At 31.8% G+C, this 24,516-nt stretch overlaps 3 protein-coding genes, 1 long non-coding RNA gene and 1 pseudogene across 4 annotated transcripts; all 5 read right to left on the reverse strand.

Annotated features, from left to right (window-relative positions):
* Window positions 1-4,213: 4,213 nt before the first annotated feature.
* Window positions 4,214-5,010, reverse strand: LOC9330246 (probable pectinesterase/pectinesterase inhibitor 19). The gene is made up of 2 exons (XM_021010530.1): window positions 4,324-5,010; window positions 4,214-4,222 (listed from the first exon to the last, which is right to left on the reverse strand). Exons 1-2 carry the CDS (start codon window positions 5,008-5,010, stop codon window positions 4,214-4,216), a joined length of 696 nt encoding a protein of 231 aa, XP_020866189.1.
* A 1,559-nt stretch (window positions 5,011-6,569) lies between these two features.
* Window positions 6,570-9,399, reverse strand: LOC9330247 (annotated as a pseudogene).
* A 6,275-nt stretch (window positions 9,400-15,674) lies between these two features.
* LOC110224454 lies at window positions 15,675-16,584 on the reverse strand. Its single transcript, XM_021010531.1, has 2 exons — window positions 15,844-16,584; window positions 15,675-15,767 (listed from the first exon to the last, which is right to left on the reverse strand). The coding sequence occupies exons 1-2, from the start codon at window positions 16,582-16,584 to the stop codon at window positions 15,675-15,677; spliced, it is 834 nt and encodes a 277-aa protein (XP_020866190.1).
* Window positions 16,585-17,854: 1,270 nt separating this feature from the next.
* Window positions 17,855-18,973, reverse strand: LOC110224649. The gene is made up of 3 exons (XR_002329143.1): window positions 18,391-18,973; window positions 18,121-18,254; window positions 17,855-18,025 (listed from the first exon to the last, which is right to left on the reverse strand). It is a non-coding gene; the product is annotated as an uncharacterized LOC110224649 (long non-coding RNA).
* Window positions 18,974-20,765: 1,792 nt separating this feature from the next.
* LOC110224455 lies at window positions 20,766-22,191 on the reverse strand. Its single transcript, XM_021010532.1, has 3 exons — window positions 21,655-22,191; window positions 21,331-21,559; window positions 20,766-20,866 (listed from the first exon to the last, which is right to left on the reverse strand). Exons 1-3 carry the CDS (start codon window positions 22,189-22,191, stop codon window positions 20,766-20,768), a joined length of 867 nt encoding a protein of 288 aa, XP_020866191.1.
* Between the last annotated feature and the right edge of the window lie 2,325 nt (window positions 22,192-24,516).

The raw sequence follows: 24,516 nt of genomic DNA on the forward strand, positions 1-24,516 counted from the left end.
TTCAAGATCATATACAAAGATGGAGTAGATGCATAATTTTTTGTGGAAAGCTTTAGTTTACTATTTGTTAAATTGCTAAACATAAATGATCTGCATTGTAATCTTGTCATGTAGACATATGATCTAATAGAAGCACATAAAGAAGATCTCCTCTTGTTATATAATTGGACAATTTCCTCACCCGATATAGATTGCTTTTGTTTTTACATTTAACTTACAATAAAATACATTTACTTTTTTTTTGGATTTTTATTTTGGGTGAATTAGCTCAGTAGCCAATGGCCTGGGCAGAAAAACCGCTAACCAAATAACCGACCGAACCGAACCGAAAAAAACCGAACCATATCCGAACCGAAATTTTTAAAATAACCGAATGGTTAGTAAAATCCCCTATCCAAACTAACCGAAACCGAACCGAACCGATAACCAAACGGTTAACCGAAATATCCAAAAACCTATAAGATACCCAAGATAATATCCAAAACTATAATTATAAACTCAACATATTAATTATTTTTAGAATCAAAACAATCAAATACTTTAAATAATCAAAATATCTAAATATTATTTGTTATATTTTTCAATGTTAAATACTCTTTTAAATCAAATTTTAATTTTCTTTCTAATATATTTTTTTTTTGTATTTTTCGGTTAATTTTGGTTAGTTTCGGTTATATTCGGTAAATTTTGGTTATTTTGGGTAAAACCCGAACAAAACCGAAAGTAATAAAAATTTGGTTAGTTACGGTTATCTATTTAAATATTCAAACCGAACCGAACCGAAAGGTAACCGAATCGAACCGAACCGAAATTCCTAAAATATCCGAATGGTTATTATATTACCATATCCAAAGTAATCGAAACCGAATGCAACCGAACCGAAACCGAATGCCCAGGCCAAGTAGCCATATTTAGACCCAAAAAAAGAAAAAAAACGGTCATCTGATTTAAGTAATTCAGCAAGTAACCAAAAACCCTAAATAATTACAAGTTTAGCCCTGCATTATTTCTCTATTTTTCAATTGCCACAACTCTAAAACACAACTTTTTTGTAGTCGGAGCTACAGTCTTTTGCCATTACCGGCGGCAACGTTGCAGAGAAACCGACAAAATATCTGAGCGTTGAGCATGTTTGCGTATAAAAGTTTCGATTCGTGGTCGAATGAGCCTGGATTAGATCTAAAGAGAACGAAATCAAAATTTTCGATTGAATACCCTAAGACGGAAGAATGAAATCGGAGAGGATTCGTGAAAAATACGGCGTCGAGATCTGGATTCGACGGTGGAGAAAGGCAGAGACGAGGGTGGTGTGAGGAGATTGCTAAGCCGGGATTAGAAATTGATGAGGAATTAATTGGCGGTGGAGATGATCTCATTTCCGACAAGGATACGGGTGTTGTTGGTGGATGGGAAGTGAGGCTGGATTTGCTCGGAGATCCGTTGTCGGGTGGAGGAGAGATTGGTGAGATTTTGTATTTGGTCGGTGTGAACGGTATCGGTGACGACGACGAAGACCGTGTAAGGCGGGTACAAATGTATATATTACATATTATATACAGGATATCGTTACCTCTTTTTTTTTTTATGGTTACTTACTTAATTTGTTGTTTTTTTTTGTGCATCTACTCCATCTTTGTATATGATCTTGAATTAAGAATTAATTTTGTCCTCCATCTTACGTAATAGAAAAATTAAGAATTATAAAATATGGTTAAATTTTATTTTTAATGTTTCGAATACTATATTTTATACATCTTAATTTTGGGCATCTAAAAATAAAATTTAATCACCCAACTGGCGGGCCTCTCCCTAGTTTTCTATACTAGATTTTGTTCCCGCGGGATTTTAATTTAAAATTTCTTCTCTTAATATAAAATTTTGAGCATAAAATATAATCATTGAAAATTTTAGAAATAAATATTTGAGCATAGATATAATAATTCAAATTTTAAAACATAAATCTATATAAATACTAAACTTATTTTACGAAACAATATACAACATATATATTATCGACGATAATATTTTTTTGACAAATAAATAGTTTGATATATATCACGTGGTAATAAAGATCAGTTAAGAAATTCGTTGGAAGAATAAACGGTATCGACGACCATCTAATGATCATTTATCTCTAAAAGAGTTTCTTTCTTATTCATATTCCAAGAAGATATTTTTTAAAAGGTTCTGACATTAATTATCGATTGTTGACCTATTTGTATATATTATTTATGATTAAATGGTTATACGAACATAACATCATTCCATATAAAATGCGAATATACCGAGTTTCAGAAACATTATTTAGTGTAAATTTACGTCTATAATATCATGTTGCTAGAACATGTATAGCGAGCTTGTTTTACCCATAGAAGCTAGTGCAGCGTGCCATAAGAGAATTCTCGACTAAGTCATCATTGTGCCTATATTTTACTTTCCATGATTACATGGTTATACGGTTAAGTCCAACTTTGAATCTAATAATTTGTTTAATAATATATGTAATGTATTTTCGAATAACCCACTTGTTTCACACAATGAATGAGATCTCAAAGATTTTACCTTAGTCATGTGCATTATCCTTCTAAGTTTTAGAAATTTATTTCCAAAAACTTTTAACTACCATTTCTTTCATCATCTTCTATGATATACTCGTTGCCTTTCGACATCTACTTTCTTTTCACCTTCTATTGACTCACATATAATATATATTAGACTATGAATTGATTTTTAAGACATATCATAATTATTTTATCCTTAATTATTATCTTTCAATACTCAATTTTTGGGTTAAAAGCATTTGATTCCATTGATGAAATATCAAACTTATTTTTCTTTTTGATCATGTTATAAAGTTGTAGTTCCACTTGAGAATATGCTACACAAATTACATATCACTTTTTTTAAGGGCTTACATATCATTATTATATATTTTGTTGTAGAACTCATGAATAATATGATCATTGATTATTTATTTTATTAAAGATGGATGATAAGGTTTTACAATTTTCAAAAGATAAAGTGTGACTCTCACAATATATTCGTCTTAAATTATAAATTTAAATTGAGTTTAGTAAAAAAAAATTCTTAAGTCAAAATTTAATAATAAATAAAAATATGTAGTATATTTTTCTTAGAAACTAATCTTTCACTTTAAATTTTATTTTCTTATTTAAAGTTTTACATATAGAATTACGTAAGTTTAGTTTTATTCTACCATGTATTTAAATTTACTTCCATTCTAAAACTCATTAACACATTTAAATAATTTGGTGTATGATCATTTTTAATTTTTATCATTTAAAAGTTGAATTATATTATTATTACTAATAAAAAATTTCGATTATTATTTTTATTATTTTAACTTCTCATTTATTTTATATAATTCGTTTTTTATTTATTTAAAATTTAAAATTTCTATTAGTTATAAGTAACATAAATAATGCACTAAATGAATCTTTTAAATTTGATTTTTCTTAGAAACTAATCTTTCACTTTAAATTTTATTTTCTTATTTAAAGTTTTACATATAAAATTAGGGAAATTGTTAAAAAAATACCCCTTTTGGTGTGCCCCTTTTCAAAAATGCCCCTTTTAGATGTCCATTTTCAAAAATGCCCCTTTTTAAATCTGAAATTTTTATAAAGTTTCATTAGGTTTATAAGGTACTTATGGATTGTAACTACTACTTGAAGACTCGATCCAAGTATTTATAAGGTTTTATAAGGTGTTTTTAAAGGTTTTACAAGTTATTTTAAAGGAATTTTAAGGTTTTTCAAAGGTTTTACAAGATATTTTAAAGATTTTTAAAGGTATTTAAAATGCATTTATAAGGTATTTATAAAGTATTTATAAGATTTTAGATACATATAAATGTAGTTTGTGTATGTTTTAATAATATTACATACATATTTGGGTAAATCTTATATTTTTAAGAGCATTTTTTATAAGATTTTAAAAAGGGGTATTTTTGAAAAGTGGCATTGAAAAAGTGGCATTTTTGCAAAAGTCCCATAAAATTATGTAAATTTAGTTTTATTCTACCATGTATTTAAATTTACTTCTATTTTAAAACTCATTAACACATTTAAAAATTTGGTGTATGATCATTTTTAAAAGTTGAATTATATTATTATTACTAAATATTATTATTACTAATAAAATTAGTTTACTTAGGCTATTAATATCTATTATACAAATTATATATATATAATTATTTTCTCTAAGATGGGTGTATTTCAAAGGTTACCAATTTATAGATATAAATTTAAATATACGGTTATCAAACTGTAACATAAAAATATTGGGGTTCCTTTTTATTACCTCAGGATTGAGATATAGATATTTTTTGTCAACTTTGGATAACCAAGACGGGCCATTGGAAACCACCGACTTAAGTTCGGTGTCGTCTCTCGGCGAAATGGAAATAAAAATTGCCAAAGCTACTCTTGCCCTAGAAATGAGGTCCTCAAGCTCTGGCTCGACCCGACGTTTATAGGCACCTTCACCAATTCCGTCGATACATGTGATGTAGCTAGTAAGAACGCCACTGAGCCAAGTGTGGACGTTTTCGTAAGAACCAAGATTAAGGCTTTCTCCTCCTAAAAGTTCCTCCACTGAACGGATCATCCTATTTTTTGCCGAGTCCATCATCTCTTCAAATAGATTTGTGTCCTCCTTCACACCAAGCATATCATTCTCCATCTGCTCAAGTAGTTTTGTGTCTTCCATCACACCAATCATAGCCATGTCGATCCTCCACACGGAATTCTTTAAAACGATGATCAATAACTCACGACATTTCATCTCCGAGAGTGACGAGGATACCCTCTTGAGCTCCAACAAAAGATTTTGACATGACTGTTTGTCGTCATATCCTTTGCAAACTCCGATCACCGTTGTTATGAACCCGTTGATGTTGTCATCTTCAAGGCGGACTAGATCGGAGTGGGCTTGTGAGAACATTATTATCACAGTGAAAACAGCGGAAAGCTTCGTATGAACCAACATTTTTGAAGGTTTTTTTTTTCTTTCTTCTCTCTTTAGTGATTTTAGATCATGGCAACTAAGGAAAGAGGAGCTATGGTGGTCCTTTTAAACAAACAAAACAATTTAATTAATTAAAATGGTTGTATTTGTAGTTTTATAATATAGAAAATAAATGATAACCTTTATTAATTTAAATGATTTTATGTCATTTACTAATTGTTGCAAATACGGTAATATGTTCATCAACCAATACTCTCACCAATTGTCTTTTAGTGTTAGTTTGAGTTCATCCCAATTTTTTTTGTAGGTAGACCAATAAGTTTTTGTTATGATTTCACTTTAGTTACTATTTATCCAAACTTTAAAAATTCAGAAAAAGACAAACATGTGAACATAAACTAAACTAAATATTCATATATATAAGTATAATTGACAAATGAATAATTATTTAATTAGACGAAACAATATTATACCACAACACTTCTATAACCTGCATGCATGCATGAATTAAAATATAGATATGATGTATCAAGCTTTCTAGTATACCAACAACGTACATATGTAACCCTTCTCAATTCTGATAAAGCTTGATCTTCTTTTTCTCTTTCCCTTATTTATTTATTTACTTTCAATTAAAATTTATTTGGTATATAGAATTAAGGTCATTTTCACAGCAGAACATTAATTGATTTTGTTTGGTTCGTTTATAATTATAATGTGGTCCCAATCACTAGCATTAGTTGTCTTTTCCTCATCATCACAAATCCATTTTTCTAAACTTATAATACACAAACTAATTAACCTTCACTTATACTAATACATGTAATCGATAAACAAACAATAGTTAGAAAAAAACTTAATTTTGAGATCAATCTAAACAGTTCAATGCAATGTGAATTGAAGCTATGATTCTGTGAAGTTAGGTTTAATTATCCACAAAGAACAATTCTTAATTGGGTTGTATTCGTTTCAAGAGCATTACATTTGAAAGGTTGTTATGGTCATCTTTTCACATAATTTAATGAAAATTTCTTAAAAGTTCAAAGAAACAATTATGTATGTGCAAGTGAAATAAATTATTAACTAAAACAAACCGGTAGATGAATGTAACACTGTATTTAATTTTATAATAATAATAATAATAATATATGTATCTTTTTTTTTTTTATCTTTTCTTGTTTATAGATAGTTTTTGTTTGTACCTTTATCAAAATAGTATAAAGACCAAAGTTATATCTAAAATAAAAAAAATAGATAGCTTTTAGGGTATGATTGGTGGGAAGCGAGATTAAAAAAAATAGAAAAGAGATACTAAAAAAGTTAGAAAAAAATATAAAAGTGGTTGAAATTTTCCAACTAATAAAAGATAGATAGAAGAATTGTCTTATTTTAACCCTTTTTAGCGTAATATAGAGGTTTAACCCTTTTAATTTATAGAGGTTTTATTGTAAAATAAATAGTTTTGCTTAGGTGGATGCTTATGTGGATAGGCTAGATGGAGAGAAGACTCTCCCATTATATATATATAGATTGTAGAAGAAATTTTCTTTTTGGTAGTTTAGATATAGAGGAATAATAGAAATAAAAAATAGAGAAATTGATAGATAATATCTTTTATTAAGTACGTTAACTCATACATTTTGAATTAGCATAAGAGGAACGATATTATCATAGTCCTTTTTCGTACGGAACTCCACTTGCTTTCAACCACGATTCTCCATCTAATAGCTTGCTAACAGTGAATTTTGCGGCTTCGTTAGGATCCGTAAGAACTCTAAACCCTGTCCACTTTACCCTTTTGCTAGTCACAGCTCCTGGGCCCATGTTTTGATATTCGCCGTAGTAGAGAGTTGATAGACCAGTTTCTCCTTCCCAAGGAGTCCAGCCTGCGGGATCAACTAAATCACCGATAAAAGATTGTAGAACCACAACTGTTGAATACTTCCTCCATGGACGACCTAAAAACGTCTTCACGGATGCTTTAACCAGATCTAGATCAAGACTTGCAGTGATATTGCATTTTTGAATGGAGAAGCCCGAGTTGTCGTCCTAACTTTCGCGTGACTGAGCGGTTATCACATTGCTCTGCCCCCTCCTCGGTTGTCTTGCTACAATTTGGCAAAATTGGAAGACAGCCACGGCCTTTCCACAGATAAAATCTACAGTGCCGGTAATAAAGCACTCCCTATAAAATTGGCGGTATTGGTGAGGATACAACGTATCCTGATACCCCTCGATACGACATCGGTAAATGACGGACATATCACCACTCACACGGAGGGCAACGGCTTGTCCCTTTGTCGGTCCGGCCGTGTTCCTGAAGCACATGTCTATTCCGATGAAACCATCACCATTAGAAGCTGCAATTGTATGTTTGGTATAATTATGGTTGTTAAGAATGTAATAGTTTGGTATAAAGAATAGAAAACTATAAACTATTCAAGAAGAGAACACAAATTCTTACCAACAGTTGCGGTGTAGAACGTTGATCTACCAACGTTACAACTTAAATTGCCCGTGATGATGGTTGAATCTTGACCATCACCGATGAGAGTTAAATTGGTTTTCGTAATCCCAATGCGGACGATTTCATCATAGACGCCAGTCTTTATATAGATGACAAATCTCTTTCGGCTATATTCAGGTGCCGCTGCAATGGCCGCATTCACTGTGTTGTAATGTCCGCTCCCATCCTTTGCGACCACAACATCGGCATTCTTCTTTAGAACCTGATTTTAAAAAAATGGAAGAAATTATATTAGCAATAGATAAAAAAAAAAAAAAAAAGGATAAATGTTTTTCACGAATGTTCATATTGGAAAGAGAGAATTGTTTCTCCATTATTGCTCGATGACTCTCTTTCCCGAGGAAGAAAGAAAAGAAACATTGAGTTTTAGTCTTTAGATTTACGGGCTGTTATTCCATGTGTCCATATTGGTTTTTGGGTTTTTTTTTGTTTGTCTTAATTATAGTGAGCCTTTTGTAATAATAATGCCAAGATATGAACGTTTTTATCATAAACATAGGGCTTTAGATTGTTGGGCCATTATTATACGGGCCGTCTTGGTTTTTGGAGTTTTTTTGGTTAAGTTTATACATAGTTATATAGGTCTTTTGTTATTATGATGCCCAAGTAAAAACATTTCTATCAAAAAATTTAATGCAATATTTTTACAAGAACTTTTTTCTTAAAAATTTTAAGTGAAAAATGAGCCAGCTTTATAAGAACAAACATGTAAAACAAAAATAAAACATTGGGCTTTACATTTCTGGGCTGTTATTTAATGGGCCTATATTGGTGTTTGGAGTTCTTTTGGTTAAGGTTTTAACATAACTATAGTGGGCATTTTATGATCATGATGTCCAAGTATGAACGTTTATATAAGAAAGTTTAATGCAAAGTTTTTATCTTAATTGTTTTTTTTTTAAACAACCAAAAATAATACTACTTTTTTTTACTAAAAATAAACCAGCTTTATCATAACAAACATCCAAAACTAAAATGAAAATAATTAACTTTTTTTCATAATCAAATTAGTTTACTTAGGCTATTAATATCTATTATACAAATTATATATATATATATATATATAATATATATATATATATAAAATTATTTTCTCTAAGATGGGTGTATTTCAAAGGTTACCAATTTATAGATATAAATTTAAATATACGGTTATCAAACTGTAACATAAAAATATTGGGGTTCCTTTTTATTACCTCAGGATTGAGATATAGACATTTTTTGTCAACGTTGGATAACCAAGACGGGCCATTGGAAACCACCGACTTAAGTTCGGTGTCGTCTCTCGGCGAAATGGAAATAAAAATTGCCAAAGCTACTCTTGCCCTAGAAATAAGGTCCTCAAGCTCTGGCTCGACCCGACGTTTATAGGCACCTTCACCAATTCCGTCGATACATGTGATGTAGCTAGTAAGAACGCCACTGAGCCAAGTGTGGACGTTTTCGTAAGAACCAAGATTAAGGCTTTCTCCTCCTAAAAGTTCCTCCACTGAACGGATCATCCTATTTTTTGCCGACTCCATCATCTCTTCAAATAGATTTGTGTCCTCCTTCACACCAAGCATATCATTCCCCATCTGCTCAAGTAGTTTTGTGTCTTCCATCACACCAATCATAGCCATGTCGATCCTCCACACGGAATTCTTTAAAACGATGATCAATAACTCACGACATTTCATCTCCGAGAGTGACGAGGATACCCTCTTGAGCTCCAACAAAATATTTTGACATGACTGTTTGTCGTCATATCCTTTGCAAACCCCGATCACCGTTGTTATGAACCCGTTGATGTTGTCATCTTCAAGGCGGACTAGATCGGAGTGGGCTTGTGAGAACATTATTATCACAATGAAAACAGCGGAAAGCTTCGTATGAACCAACATTTTTGAAGGTTTTTTTTTTCTTTCTTCTCTCTTTAGTGATTTTAGATCATGGCAACTAAGGAAAGAGGAGCTATGGTGGTCCTTTTAAACAAACAAAACAATTTAATTAATTAAAATGGTAGTATTTGTAGTTTTATAATATAGAAAATAAATGATAACCTTTATTAATTTAAATGATTTTATGTCATTTACTGATTGTTGCAAATACGGTAATATGTTCATCAACCAATACTCTCACCAATTGTCTTTTAGTGTTAGTTTGAGTTCATCCCAATTTTTTTTGTAGGTAGACCAATAAGTTTTTGTTATGATTTCACTTTAGTTACTATTTATCCAAACTTTAAAAATTCAGAAAAAGACAAACATGTGAACATAAACTAAACTAAATATTCATATATATAAGTATAATTGACAAATGAATAATTATTTAATTAGACGAAACAATATTATACCACAACACTTCTATAACCTGCATGCATGCATGAATTAAAATATAAATATGATGTACCAAGCTTTCTAGTATACCAACAACGTACGTATGTAACTCTTCTCAATTCTGATAAAACTTGATCTTCTTTTTCTCTTTCCCTTATTTATTTATTTACTTTCAATTAAAATTTATTTGGTATATAGAATTAAGGTCATTTTCACAGCAGAACATTAATTGATTTTGTTTGGTTCGTTTGTAATTATAATGTGGTCCCAATCACTAGCATTAGTTTTCTTTTCCTCATTGATCATCACAAATCCATTTTTCTAAACTTATAATACACAAACTAATTAATCTTCACTTATACTAATACATGTAATCGATAAACAAACAATAGTTAGAAAAAAACTTAATTCTGAGATCAATCTAAACAGTTCAATGCAATGTGAATTGAAGCTATGATTCCGTGAAGTTAGGTTTAATTATCCACAAAGAACAATTCTTAATTGGGTTGTATTCGTTTCAAGAGCATTACATTTGAAAGGTTGTTATGGTCATCTTTTCACATAAATTAATGAAAATTTCTTAAAAGTTCAAAGAAACAATTATGTATGTGCAAGTGAAATAAATTATTAACTAAAACAAACCGGTAGATGAATGTAACACTGTATCTAATTTAATAATAATAATAATAATAATATATGTATCTTTTTTTTTTTTTTATCTTTTCTTGTTTATAGATAGTTTTTGTTTGTACCTTTATCAAAATAGTATAAAGACCAAAGTTATATCTAAAATAAAAAATAGATAGCTTTTAGGGTATGATTGGTGGGAAGCGAGAATAAAAAAATAGAAAAGAGATACTAAAAAAGTTAGAAAAAAATATAAAAGTGGTTGAAATTTTCCAACTAATAAAAGATAGATAGAAGAATTGTCTTACTTTAACCCTTTTTAGCGTAATATAGCTCAAATTTATATTTCCATTTTACTATAAATAGCTAAAGAAAATATGAATTTGGTAGAAAATTATTTTCATATATTTTAGTTTATGCTAACAACAAGACAATACAGTCGTAACCTTAATCTCTGGCATGTGAGGACCAAACCTAACTAACTATTATTATTCTAGTACTAAAGAAGACAAAATAGTCATAATAAATAGAAGACCCCTAGTTTTTTTTTTGGCTTTAGAAAACATTAATTCTATATGCTTATTTGCCAATTATTCCGTTTGACTAAAATATAGAAAATTGATTCCATCTAGAGAAATCAAGCCAATCATTTATAGAAGATTCATTCCAAGTCACAATCTATTTTGTTTGGCGGGAGCGAAACACTCGCATACATAGCGGTACTTTCTGTTTGGCGCCACATATGGTGAGATTAATTGATAAGCAAATTCGAAACAGGATAGTCTCTCTCGACTATTCACATAAAGCCTCGGATCCGTACACTGCTTCAAACGTGGTTCGCAGTGTCCCCAATCCAATGAGCTACATGTTATGCTTTGTTTGTGCTCTGTTTTTTTAATGTCTGTAGCAGTTAATTATTTATGTACATGCACTCTCTTTTTGGATCAATAAATTACACATTCAATCAAAAAAATAAAATAATTGGGCCACTTGGCCCTTTGAAAAGTGTTTAAGGCTTTACTTTAGCTCTTAAATAATACGTACATAAAATTAAATTGACTGCGGAAGGCATTAGTTTCAGGTGTTTATATTGTTTATATTAGTTTTAGATCATGGCAACTAAGGATAGAGGAGCTATAATGGTCCTTTAAAACAAAAAAAAAAAAACAACTTAATTAATTTAAATGATTGTATTTGTAGTTGTAGAGTATATAAAATAAATGATAACCTTTATTAATTTTAATGATTTTATGTCATTTACTGATTGACGCAAATACATTAATATGTTCATCAACCAATGCTCTCACCAATTGTCTTTTAGTGTTAGTTTGAGTTCATCCTAATTTGTTTTGTAGGTAAACCAATAAATCTTTGTTATGATTTCACTTTAGTTACTATTTATCCAAATTTTAAAAATTAATAAAAAGACAAACATGTGAACATAATGTTCATATATATAAGTATAATTAACAAATGAATAATTATTCAATTAGGCGAAACAATATTATACCACAACACTTCTATAACCTGCATGCATGCATGAATTAAAAAAAAATAGATGGTATTCAAATTTTCTATGACTATTGATGTATCAAGCTTTCTAGTATACCAACAACGTACGTATATGAGTATGTAACCCTTCTCAATTCTGATAAAGCTTGATCTTCTTTTTCTCTTTCCCTTATTTATTTATTTACTTTCAATTAAAAGTTATTTGGTATATAGAATTAAGGTCATTTTCACAGCAAAATATTAATTGATTTTGTTTGGTTCGTTTGTAATTATAATGTGGTCCCAATCACTAGCATTAGTTGTCTTTTCCTCATTGATCATCACAAATCCATTGTTCTAAACTTATAATACACAAACTAATTAACCTTCACTTATACTAATACATGTAATCGATAAACAACAATAGTTGAAAAAACTTAATTTTGATATCAATCTAAACAGTTCAATGCAATGTGAATTGAAGCTATGATTCCGTAAAGTTAGGTTTAATTATTCACAAAGAACAATTCTTAATTGGGTTGTATTCGTTTCAAGAACATTACATTTGAAAGGTTGTTATGGTCATCTTTTCACATAAATTAATGAAAATTTCTTAATAGTTCAAAGAAACAATTATGTATGTGCAAGCGAAATAAATATATTAACTAAAACAAACCGGTAGATGAATGTAACTCTGTACCTAATTTATCATAATAATAATAATAATAATATATGTATCTTTTTTTTATATCTTTTCTTGTTTATTAGATAGCTTTTGTTTGTACTTTTATGAAAATAGTATAAAGACCAAAGTTATATTTTAAATATGGTCTAACTAGATCCATAGGGATGGAGAGAGAGAAGTAGATTTTGACAACAAAAAAATATTATTTGAATTTTTCCCATACAATAAAGATCAAAATAATTAAAAAGAAAAAAATTATTTGATCCTTGCAAATGAAAATTTGCACTAGTAAGTAGTGTACTTTTTTTTTTTAAACATCTATCTTTCATTCAAACGGTATACGGATGATACAAAAGGTTCACCAACCAAAAGGGTGGTACAGTAAATGTTTGATACATGGAGTTCATAATTGCAGCATGTCGAGAAAGAATATCTGCAGCTGCATTTTTCTCTCTGTTGATGTGAGCTATGGAAGCTTGTGGTAATTTTCTCGTCCAGTTTCGTATGTCATAGAGGAGTGGTCCAAGATCAAGGCGATCTCCATTCGTATTAATCAGATGAACCAATTCCTGATTGTCACCTTCAAACCAGACACAACGATACCCGCTTGCCCATATGACTTGAAGAACATGAAGAAAGCCTAATGCTTCTGCTTGTAGAGCTGAGTGAGCTTTTTGTAATCTTGCACATCCGGACGTAATCATCTTTCCATTGCAGTCTCTGAGAATCCATCCTGTCGGAGTGTACTCACTTCCTTGAACAAAGCCACTATCAAAGTTACATTTTACCCAGCCCATCGGTGGCGGTTCCCATTGTCTACTTCGAGTTCTTCTTTGATGTATGTTAGAAGATTGATTAGTATTACTCACCTCCTGTGTACTGTTTTGTTGCGCTTCAAGCCATTCATTTGCTTCCTCGATACCTTTTCTTGCCTCATGACTCGGATGTCGATTAATTTTTCTGAAAAGGAAATCATTTCGAGATTTCCAAATTCTCCACATCAACCAAAACGGTAAGAGACCTTTGTTAGTTGGTAGGACTGAGCTTTGTTGAAGCTGCAATAAAGTTTGTACGTTGATCTCGAAATCATCTCCAAATGTGAACTGTCTTCCTATCTCTGAGGTCACACATCGCCAAACTGCTTGAGCATGGGAACAAGTAAAGATGATGTGGTTGATTGTTTCTGCGTTTTGGCAACATCTTTGACATGTTGGATTTGCTGGGATGGATCTGGTTTGGAGTTGCGTTGCCGTTGGGACCGCTCCTGATAAGCACCGCCAAACAAAATGTTGAATCTTTGGTCCTATCTTGAGTTTCCATATCTCCTTTTTCAAATCAATGTGGCCAGCCGGAGGTTGAATGATCTCGTCTTCCTCTAAATCTATGTGCGTAGCGACCCAATAACCAGACTTCACTGTGTATTGAGCATCCTTTGTATACACCCATTCATGGCAATCTCGATCAGCATATTGAGAAAGGAATAACTTCTTTGCAAGTTGTTGGTCCTCTGGATTTAAAACTCCTTCAAAGATATTTTCATCCCACTCTCTTTTAGTGTCCTTCCATAAGTCTGATACCCTCATGTTATTATCCAGAACAGGTCCATTTGCTGGCCGGGGTGGCAAAGATGGTAGCCAAGGGTCCTCCCACACCCGTGTATTTTTTCCATTGCCAAGTCGAAAGCGAGTACCTTTGAGAAGTAACAGCTTGCCCTCTTGAATTGACCGCCAACCATATGAAGCTTGGGTACCTGTTTTCGCTTGCAAATAGTTTGAGTGAGGGAAATACATACCTTTGTAGATTCTGGCCAGGAGGCTAGTAGGTTTAGTTAGGATTCTCCAAGCTTGTTTTGCAAGGAGAGCTTTATTGAAGTTGTGTAGATCCTTAAAGCCAAGACCTCCTTCATTTTTTGGGATAGACATTCGTTTCCAGGCCACCCATGGGATCTTTCTTTTTCCTTTATCCTCACCCCACCAAAATGAGGATATGACACTGATTATTTCGTCACATATGGTAATTGGTAACAAAAAGCAATTCATAGAGTAGACCGGTAGAGCCATTGCGATGGACTTGATGAGTATCTCTTTTCCCGCGGGGGATAGATACTTATGAGTCCATCCTTCTGTTCGGTCTTTAACTTTTGTAACTATATACTCAAACATCTCTACCTTTTTCCTGCCAAATTGTTCCGGAAGTCCCAAATATTTTCCGCCGCCTCCCACTTTTGAAATTCCCAAAATATGTTGAAGTCGCTGTCTCTTTTGCTCCAGGAGCTTAGAACCAAAGATCATCGAAGACTTCTGATAATTTATTTTCTGACCTGAAGCCTGCTCATAGGTTTCAAAAATTGCCGCTAACTGTTGACAATTTGATGTTGAAGCTCGGCAAAAAAACAGAGAATCATCCGCGAAGAGAAGGTGTGAAATCGAGGGGCAGTGCTTCGTTAATTGAATACCTTGAAGTTTTTTATCTCTCTCTGCTCTCTTAAGCATAGTACTCAAAACATCCGCACAAAAAAGAAAAAGATAAGGGGATAACGGATCACCTTGTCGAAGGCCCCGCGATGGTCGAATATGTCCATATGGTGAGCCATTGATCAGAACCTCGTAGGAGACTGTAGATATACACGCCATTATCCATTGAACCCATCTTGAATCAAAGCCTAACTGAATCATAACCCGTTCCAAGAAATTCCATTCAACGCGATCGTAAGCTTTACTTATGTCAGTTTTGACCGCCAAATAATCACTTTGAAAAGCTCTCTTTGATTTCAGAGAATGAAGAATCTCGTGTGCAACCAAGATGTTGTCGGAGATGTTTCTTCCCGGGACAAAGGCGGCTTGAGATTCAGAGATAACAGAACCGAGACATTGTTTTAACCTCATGATCATTACCTTTGAAATAATCTTGTAGTTTACGGTACACAAACTAATGGGTCGAAAATCTGCCATATGTTTTGAATCTGTGATCTTTGGGATTAGGCAAAGCTGAGTTTGGTTTATCTCCTCATCCATCTCCCCTGTTTCGAAAAATCGTCTTACCATTGCACAAACATCGTCTCCAACTTCATCCCAAAATTGATGGTAGAAAGCCGCTGAGAAACCATCAGTTCCCGGTGCTCTATCTGCTCCTATTGAGAAGGCAGCATCTTTTATTTCCTTATTTGTGACTGGGAGAAGAAGTTTTTTGTTCATAGCCTCTGTTACTCGCGGGTCAATATCGGAGATTATCGCTTCCATATCTGAATGTTGAGACGTAGTAAACAGCTCGGAGAAATAGTTTTCAGCCACTTTACCTATAGCATCGTCACGGAAATGTTCCACACCTTGATCATCAATGATTGATTTGATTCGGTTCCTCGACTTACGGACTTTACAAGCAGCCTGGAAATATTTAGTGTTACGCTCACCCAATTTCAACCATTGATTTATGCTTTTTAGCTTCCAGAAGGTTTCTTCTTCTCTGTATGCACGATTAAGCTCACTTCGCAGGCGATTTAAAGTTGCCAAAGGTGTCGATATGTCTCTTTCTGCAGCATCTATGCGATGTTTTAGAATGTTAATCTGTTCCGCTGAATTTCTCTTTGTGCTTCTCTTCCACTTTGCGATTTCTTTACGACAACACCGCAGTTTGTGTTGAATATCTCCGTGTGCATCTGTTCTACCAAGTCTCCACCCACGTTTGACAGAAGCAATAAAATCCTCAGATCGGGAATGACGTTTATCGTACCTGAATTGTCCTCTTTTGACACAAACCTCCTCTGCGATGTGAATAATAACAGGGGCATGATCTGACCCGGCGATTGGTAGAAATTCTGTTTCTGACGCAGGATAGATGGCTTGCCAATCCGTATTAATGAAGGCTCTGTCCAGACATGATTCAATAACTTCTTTTTGTCGTTTACCAACCCAACTGTACGGATTACCTTTGTATCTCAGGTCTTTCATATTACAACATGAGAGCATGTTCTGAAAATTCTTTAAGCTGCCTTTGCTCCGAACACGACCGCCCTTTTTCTCTTCAGGTAATATGATCTCATTAAAATAACCTCTTCAGGTAAATAGATGTTTAAAAAAAAAAAAAAAAAAAAGTAGTGTACTTTGAATTTTTTTAAACTATTTAACCTTTTGAAAACTAATTATCTTTTTTCAATTGTTAGAAATAAACTCATTAAATCCAAGAAAAATCGTTTTTGTAATTTTTGAATTGTTCAATAAGAATCAAAATTTTAGGAGTTAAATCAACATTGAATCGCTGTTAGGGTATGATTGGTGGGAAATGAGGATAAAAAAATAGAAAATGAGATACAAAAAATGTTAGAAAAAAAAAAATAGAAAAGTGGTTGAAATTTTCCAGCTAATAAAAGATAGATAGAAGAATTGTCTTACTTTTACTTTTTTTTTTTGCGTAATATAGCTGAAAGGTATATTTCAATTTTACTCTAAATAGCTAAAGAAAATATGAATTTGGTAGAAAATTATTTTCATCCATTTTAGTTTATGCTAACAACAAGAAATACAGTCGCAACCTTAATCTCTGGCATGTGAGGACCAGATCTAGCAATTAGTAGTCTAGTACTACTAAAGAAGACAAAATAGTCATAATAAATAGAAGACCCCTATTTTTTTTTTTTGGGCTTCAGAAAACATTAATTATATATGCTTATCTGCCAATTATTCCTTTTGACTAAAATATAGAAAATTGGTTCCATCTAGAGAAGTCAAGCCAATCATTTATCAGTACAGGAAATTAGAGTATTCATAGCATCTGAAAACCGTTATTTTATGATATTAGAGCGGTATAGAAAACGCTATATCTGCGCCCGTTATAGTAGGTCCGACACTTTACATAGCAGTTTTTGTATCTGCTATAAATTTTTTTGATAACATAGCGTTTTTTCATATGCAATATTTAAATAAACGATAGCGATAATTATTTGTTATTAATATATTTAATTATTTGTATATATATATATATTGTAATACGTAGATATTGTGTATTTTATACAAGATTGTATTTGTGTATTTATACAATATTATATACAGTATTTATACAATATTATATACATTATTTTGTTTTTATTAATTTCTAATTACATTTAATTTATAATTTATTAAGTTTTTGGATAAATTGACATATTAAAAATATCATATTGTAATATATTATATGAATGCATAATACAAAATATTATATTACTTGTAAATTACAAAATTAAAAAGTAAAAGTACATATGGTATTTGCATTTATTAAATCCAAAAAAATTCAAATCTTAATTCCATTAAAGTCTAGAATTAAGTCTTAAAACATTGAATATTAATTCCAATGGCGTCTCTTCATCTCCACAGAACGAGCATCTCTCCTTCTAGCTGCTGGAATTTTATTTAAAATCTGTGAAAAATAAAAAAAATCAAAACAATTTTTTTTTAAACTTTAAAAAGTAAAAAAATAAAGAAACCATAATAAAGAGGAGATGGAAATTTGACCAGGATGCAATTAGAGATAGGATGGGCGAGAGGGAATTATTGGATAGTTAATTCATGGGCTTTGTCAATTACTTTTGAATGATTTGGTTAAGTGGAACTCCGATCATGTGTTGGGCTTCGATGACGGCGGTTGTCTGTGCGTAAACAAACAAAACAAAGAAACTGGATTAGGACTCCAGAAACATAACAATAACTACGGTTTCTGTTTAACTAACACGATTTAAGAAACATGTCAAAGAATATTAGTAGCCGAGAAATAAAACCCAGTACCAAATCAAGGGAAGATTATCAACAGTGAGTGGCTGCATCTAGATGATTCATAACATCTCAGGAGATTGAGAACAAAAACTTCGATTATGGCAACAACAAATCGAGATTCAACAAAAACAAAAGCAGGCAAGACTATCACAAATCGGAGAAGAACTTGCGAGGGAGAGAAAGAGAGATTATAGAGGCGTTTCAAAATTTGATATTTTACTTACAATCAATAAACACGAAATCAGTTTATAAAACACTTATCAAACTCATTCAACCCAAGTACGAATCAAACCCATAAGAAACCGAGAACCAAGTAAATCAAACAAAATCGAACAAGAAGAGTTATATGGCAGAGAGCCAGCAATGGCTAAGAGAGAAACCGGAGGACGAGTGGTACAAATGAAAGCCAGCCATGGCTAAGAGAGAGGGAGGGGAAGCCAGAGATCTCGTAAAAAGAATGTAATCTCGAGAAAGATGAGAGAATGTTAAGAGGTAGAGAAGTGAGAGAACTAAATCTGTCCGTTGATTTTACTGTTATCAACGGTGGATATCAAATCAGGTGTGATCCTCACCTTTAAGAATTAGCCAATCAGAAACAAGTCTGCGTATTTGTATTTTAAAAGGTTTTCCTTATGTTATTTTTTCTAATTAGTAGATTAATTTCTAATATGTGATAAATTGATAAAAGATAAACTAGAGTATATCATAAAACTATTTGAAAACATATCTAATAATCAACTTCATTTGAAAAATAATTATATTTAAATTTTATAGTTTTTATGTGTGAATCAAGTTTATTGGTTAAGATTCATAATTTAGGGTTTGGCTTTTAAGTTTTAATATTTAGAGTTTTGAGTATAGAATTTTGAACGTGGTTAAATTCATTAATCCATTTATATTTCTACTTTTAATAACACTAAAATATATAAATTAAAGATCATGAATTCAACCTCAAACTCCAATACCCTAAACCCTAAACTTCATACCCTAAACCCCAACACTATACCCTAAAGGTTAAATTAAAGATCATGATTCTTTTTTTTGTTTATTTTGTATTTTGTAAATTTAAATCTTAATATTGGTTGTGTATTCTTTATATTTTGAAAATCTAAATAAATAATTTATTTTACTCTGAATCAACTTTATTTGCAAAATAGTTATATTTTGGTTTTATAGCTTTTGATTTACATGTACGAGTGTAAAGTTTGGAAGTTTAATTTTAAGATTTAGGTTTTGAAGTTTAGAATTTAGAAAGTGATTAAATTTATTTTGAATAAGTATAAATCGACTTTAGTTTTTAGCTTTCTGGATTGAAAAAATAATTATACTTAAAATCTTTTTATAAGTGTTTTTGTATTACTTCTGTTATTAATAATTATATAGAAGATTCATTTTCCATAGAGATCTGTAAAATCACAAATATAAAGAGACTTGGGCCACCTGGCCCTTTGAAAAGTGTTTAAGGCTTTACTTTAGCTCTTAAATAATACATACATTAAATTGACTGCGGAAGACATTAGTTTTAGGTGTTATATTATTTTAAATTGAAGCAACGTAATAAGTAGTATTAGTATAGTGGCATTCTCTTTAGTTAAATTGATTAAGATGATTCCAAGTCTTTTTTTTTTTTTGCGTGTAATTTACTTAATTTACTAGGCATTTAATCAAATGACCTAATATTAATAAATACTATTTGTTTTTAATAAATAAATAAATATTATTTTTGATCAAAGACTTTAGAAAGATACTAAGGGGGGCTTATTGGGATGTTGATTTCTAAAGGCTTTAAAAATTTTAAGATTCCATTGTTATTGTTTTGTGGATTCTTATATTCTTAATAAAATTGATGTTATTGGTGTTGTGATTTTGCAATTCATTTAAAATACGTATGGTGTTATTGGTGTATGGATTTTGTCATTCTATTTAGAATCTTTCGTTATCCAAAAATTTGTCTATTTATTGATTTTGCAATTCTATTAAACTCTAATGTTATTGGAACAATGATTTTTGACATGTTTACTCGTTGACAACAACTTTCAAAATACTCTAGTTATCCTATGTATTTTAAAAATTTCTATAACAAAACACCTCCCGTTTTCACTATCTAATCATCGGCTCCGAAGTAATAAACACAGAAAATCCAAACATTCAATCCATAAAATATAGCAAACAAAACCCATACCAAAAACCCATGTTCGTTAAAAGAACAAAAATCAAAAACAAATCAAAGCCACGTTCGTTAACAAAATTCTCAACAGTTTTTTGCCATCTGCAACTCAATTTTTTCCATCAAACCTGCATAAAACACACATTGGTTACATGCACGTGTCTTTCAATTAAACACAAGTAAAATGAACAATAGCTTAGGTTTCCACTAATATACCTCATCATCGTTGACTTCCAGTTCCTACTGCATCTGCCCACATAGTAGCTGCCATCGTGTCTCTCCAATTATTAGCATATTCTCTTTGTTGAGATTCTAGACCGCCTAAGTTTCCAATTTCTTCAAAATTAACTTGCATGCTCATTAGTTGTGTTGATTACTTCTTCAGGAAAAGCATCCGACCGGCAATGCTTACGTAAGAAATTATGTAGTCCAGCACAAGCTAAAACCAACTCTGCTTGTGTTTTAAAGGAAAAAGGAGGTGCTGACTTGAAAATCAAAAACCGAGATTTGAAAATACCAAAGATCCTCTCGATTACATTTCTCAAAGATGCATGCCGGAGATTGAACAACTCGTTCTGGTTGTGGGGATCACGGCCTTCACCTCTAAACTCTTGTAGATGATATCGAGTACGTCGGAAAGGAGCTAAAAATTTTTGACGATTTGGAAATCCACAGTCTACTAAATAAAATTTTCCTGAAATTCAGTTAGCATATGATTAAAATCATGTGTATATATAAAAAAATTTTACTATTAACTTTTTGTATACTATAGCTTAGGTACATACCGTCTGGAACATGTAATCTGCTGGTGTTTCTTGTCAAAGCATTGCTTAGAATTTTTGAATCATGAGCTGAACCCTCCCATCCACTAAGAACGTACATGAATTCTAAATCGAAGTTACAAGCAGCAAGGACATTTTGTGATACAAATCCTTTTCGATTACGGTAGCTAGGAACATCGGAACTTGGTATCATCGCAAAAATATGTGTGCCATCAATAGCTCCGATGCAATCCTAGATCAATTTAAATTCTCTAATAAAACAGTAGGTAACAAAACATTTCATATTAATTATAAGAAAAAAATCATAACTAAGTTGAATTTATATACCTTGAAATAGGGATAAAATCTTGTGCTCTCACTTATCTTTGCAGATGTTGTAACTCCAGGCTTCACCATCAAATCTGGTGCTATGGTATTTAGAGCTCTTAAAACCTTGTGAAAATTTTCACTTATAGCAAACATTGATCTCTTGAATGTGTCTTTTGTGTAACCATATCTGGAACTTTGACCCACAGTTAGTAGAAATGTGGCCACCATTTCTTCAACGCATATATGACGAGTATCTCTTAGACATGCCTTCAATCTGATAAGCTCACATAGCTTCCTAAATGAGCTTGGATACATACGATACACTAATCGAAAGTGAACAGGATCCTCTTTGAGAACATTTTCAATGTAAGCATAGCCAATGTCAGAGATCGGCCGACGAATGGGACGTTCAATGCTATCGACATTCTTTGCATAGGCATTCGCTATATTATTCAACATTAATAGCATAACGTCCAAATCTGATTCGTCATCTTCGATTTGGTTTGCTTCCTTTTCAACATATATTTTTTCTTCATCTTCAATAGTGCTTTCCATGATAATACACCTACAAAAAAAATATGGTTAAAAGAATATTTGTATCTGAAGCCTTAAATAGAGAGACACATATGATAAAAGACGTCCCATGGTATCAAGAAGCAAGACTCAACCAAGTCACGAGCAAAGAAATGATAGTGGCTATAAATATTATTAATTCAACGAACAGAAAACAACAAATTTAAAATTCAGTCTCTTATTAATAATGAAAAAAACAAAGCTAGTAAAAAAAAATAGGAACGGCCAATTCTCCCCTGAACTTAGTTGCTTTATCGTATTTATACACGAAACTTTGAAGTGTGCTTAAAACTACATGAACTTAACTAAAATTTGAATTTTCTACACGAACAATCTTAATCTAGTCAAAACCAACAAATCGAAAAACAGTGTTAATGTTCCGTTAACAGATGATGACTAGGATGAGAGCAAAATATTATAAAATCTGGGTTTGAACCAGTGACCTCTAACTTGAACAATGAAACTTAATACCGGTTGGGCTAACACAATTTAGTTACCAAAATCAAACATATATATATATATATATATAGATGATGCAATAATTTAAAAATAATAAAACTAAAATAACGAAGACGTTTTTCTCTCTTTGCTTTCATCTTTCTCCGATCTTCGTCTTGTGACTGTAATTATAATCCTCTTCATCTCTACGTTACATGCAAAAGATTGGATCGAGAACTGGGATTTCTTTGGTAGATTAGAACGAATTTGATTAAAATCGTGTATCAAATCCAATCCTAAATAGTTTCAGCCCCGGCTCTAACAATCGAGAAGCCTTAGGGCGACTTACAAAAAGGGCCTTTTCAAGCATGCTAAAAACAAAAACCATTTCATATAATCATGTCTTAAGCTCCATGTCTTCATCTACCACATTCCTTTATATTGCATCATATCTCATGCATCCTTCTTCCGTTGGATCTAAAACAACAAAACAAAACACAATAGTTATTTCGGAATAAAGAAACGATTTTGACGAGCTCTAGTTGACGCAAACTCATGAATGACAGTTTCAAAGTCTATGCTTTCTAACAAACTTTTTTCAATGCATAGAATAGCTAGACCATTCAACCTTTGTTGAGACATAGAGGACCTCATATAATTTTTTAATAACTTCAATTTTGAGAAGCTTCTCTCGGCCGAAGCTACCGTCACGGGTGTTGTTAATAGGATTCGATAAGCAATTGAAACATTCGGATAACAACCTACATTTTCTACAAACTCAAGCACTTCACTAGGTGTCATTGACACTTGGGATAAACACATTTGCAAAACTTTTAATTCTGAAAAAAAATCATTAAAATCAACATCCGAGACATTATCATGAGAAAATGTTTTGTGAAAATTAATGCAATGCTCTTTTAATTCACTTTCATCAAGTGATTTTAATTTCAATGAATCAAACAAAAATCCAAATACACTTTTAAAAGTCATCATTTGTTCAAATCTATTCTTTACCGAAGAAATTGCCATATCCACAACAACAAGAAAATAATTGACTCTAAAATCATCTTCGACCGATAATGCTTCTTCATCATGATCATTCTCATCAAAGTGTTTTTTTCTAAAGACACGACGCCTACTTGGAAATATAGGATCAACATTCATATCATGAGCAAGACCTTGAGCTACTTTCAAACAAGAACTAAACCCTTCATCTCGATACTTTTCAAAATATAAGATTATACCTTCTAATTGTTTTATAGCACTATCAATGCATATCGATTTGGATTGTAAGCTCTTGCTTACCGTGTTCATGACAAACAAAATTTCATACCAAATAGTCATACCAAGTAAAAACTCATAATTCTCAAGTGAATTTACTAAACTTTCCGTTTCACTTTTTGTTATGGCATCATCACATGATTCATATAGATCGATTAAAGCTAATCTCACTTGAGGAGCTTGAAACCTAATAGCTTTGACACTTTTTATTCGGCTTTCCCATCGAGTATTAGAAAAAGATTTCATAGTTAAGTAAGGAACATGATCAAGCAAAATTTTCCATCTTTTTGTAGAGCTAGAAAATAATACATATATTCGTTGCAATGCTCCAAAAAAAGAAATAGCTTTCACACAAGAATGAGCCATATCACTTACTACAAGATTTAGACTATGACAAGCACAAGGCATATATATGCTTTTGAGTTATGTCAACAATCTCTTTTGACCCTTGATGCTTTCCTTCATATTGGCCATTATATAAGCTAGCTCTAATTTCTAATAAAGTCCTCCAGTAGTATGCACATATCCGAGTACTGGCGTAGTCTTCTTCTTTTTTCTTTTTTTCTCCTTTTTCTCTTTCTCCTCCCT

The sequence above is a fragment of the Arabidopsis lyrata genome, assembly GCF_000004255.2.
Source record: "Arabidopsis lyrata subsp. lyrata unplaced genomic scaffold ARALYscaffold_1, whole genome shotgun sequence".
Classification (NCBI taxonomy): domain Eukaryota; kingdom Viridiplantae; phylum Streptophyta; class Magnoliopsida; order Brassicales; family Brassicaceae; genus Arabidopsis; species Arabidopsis lyrata.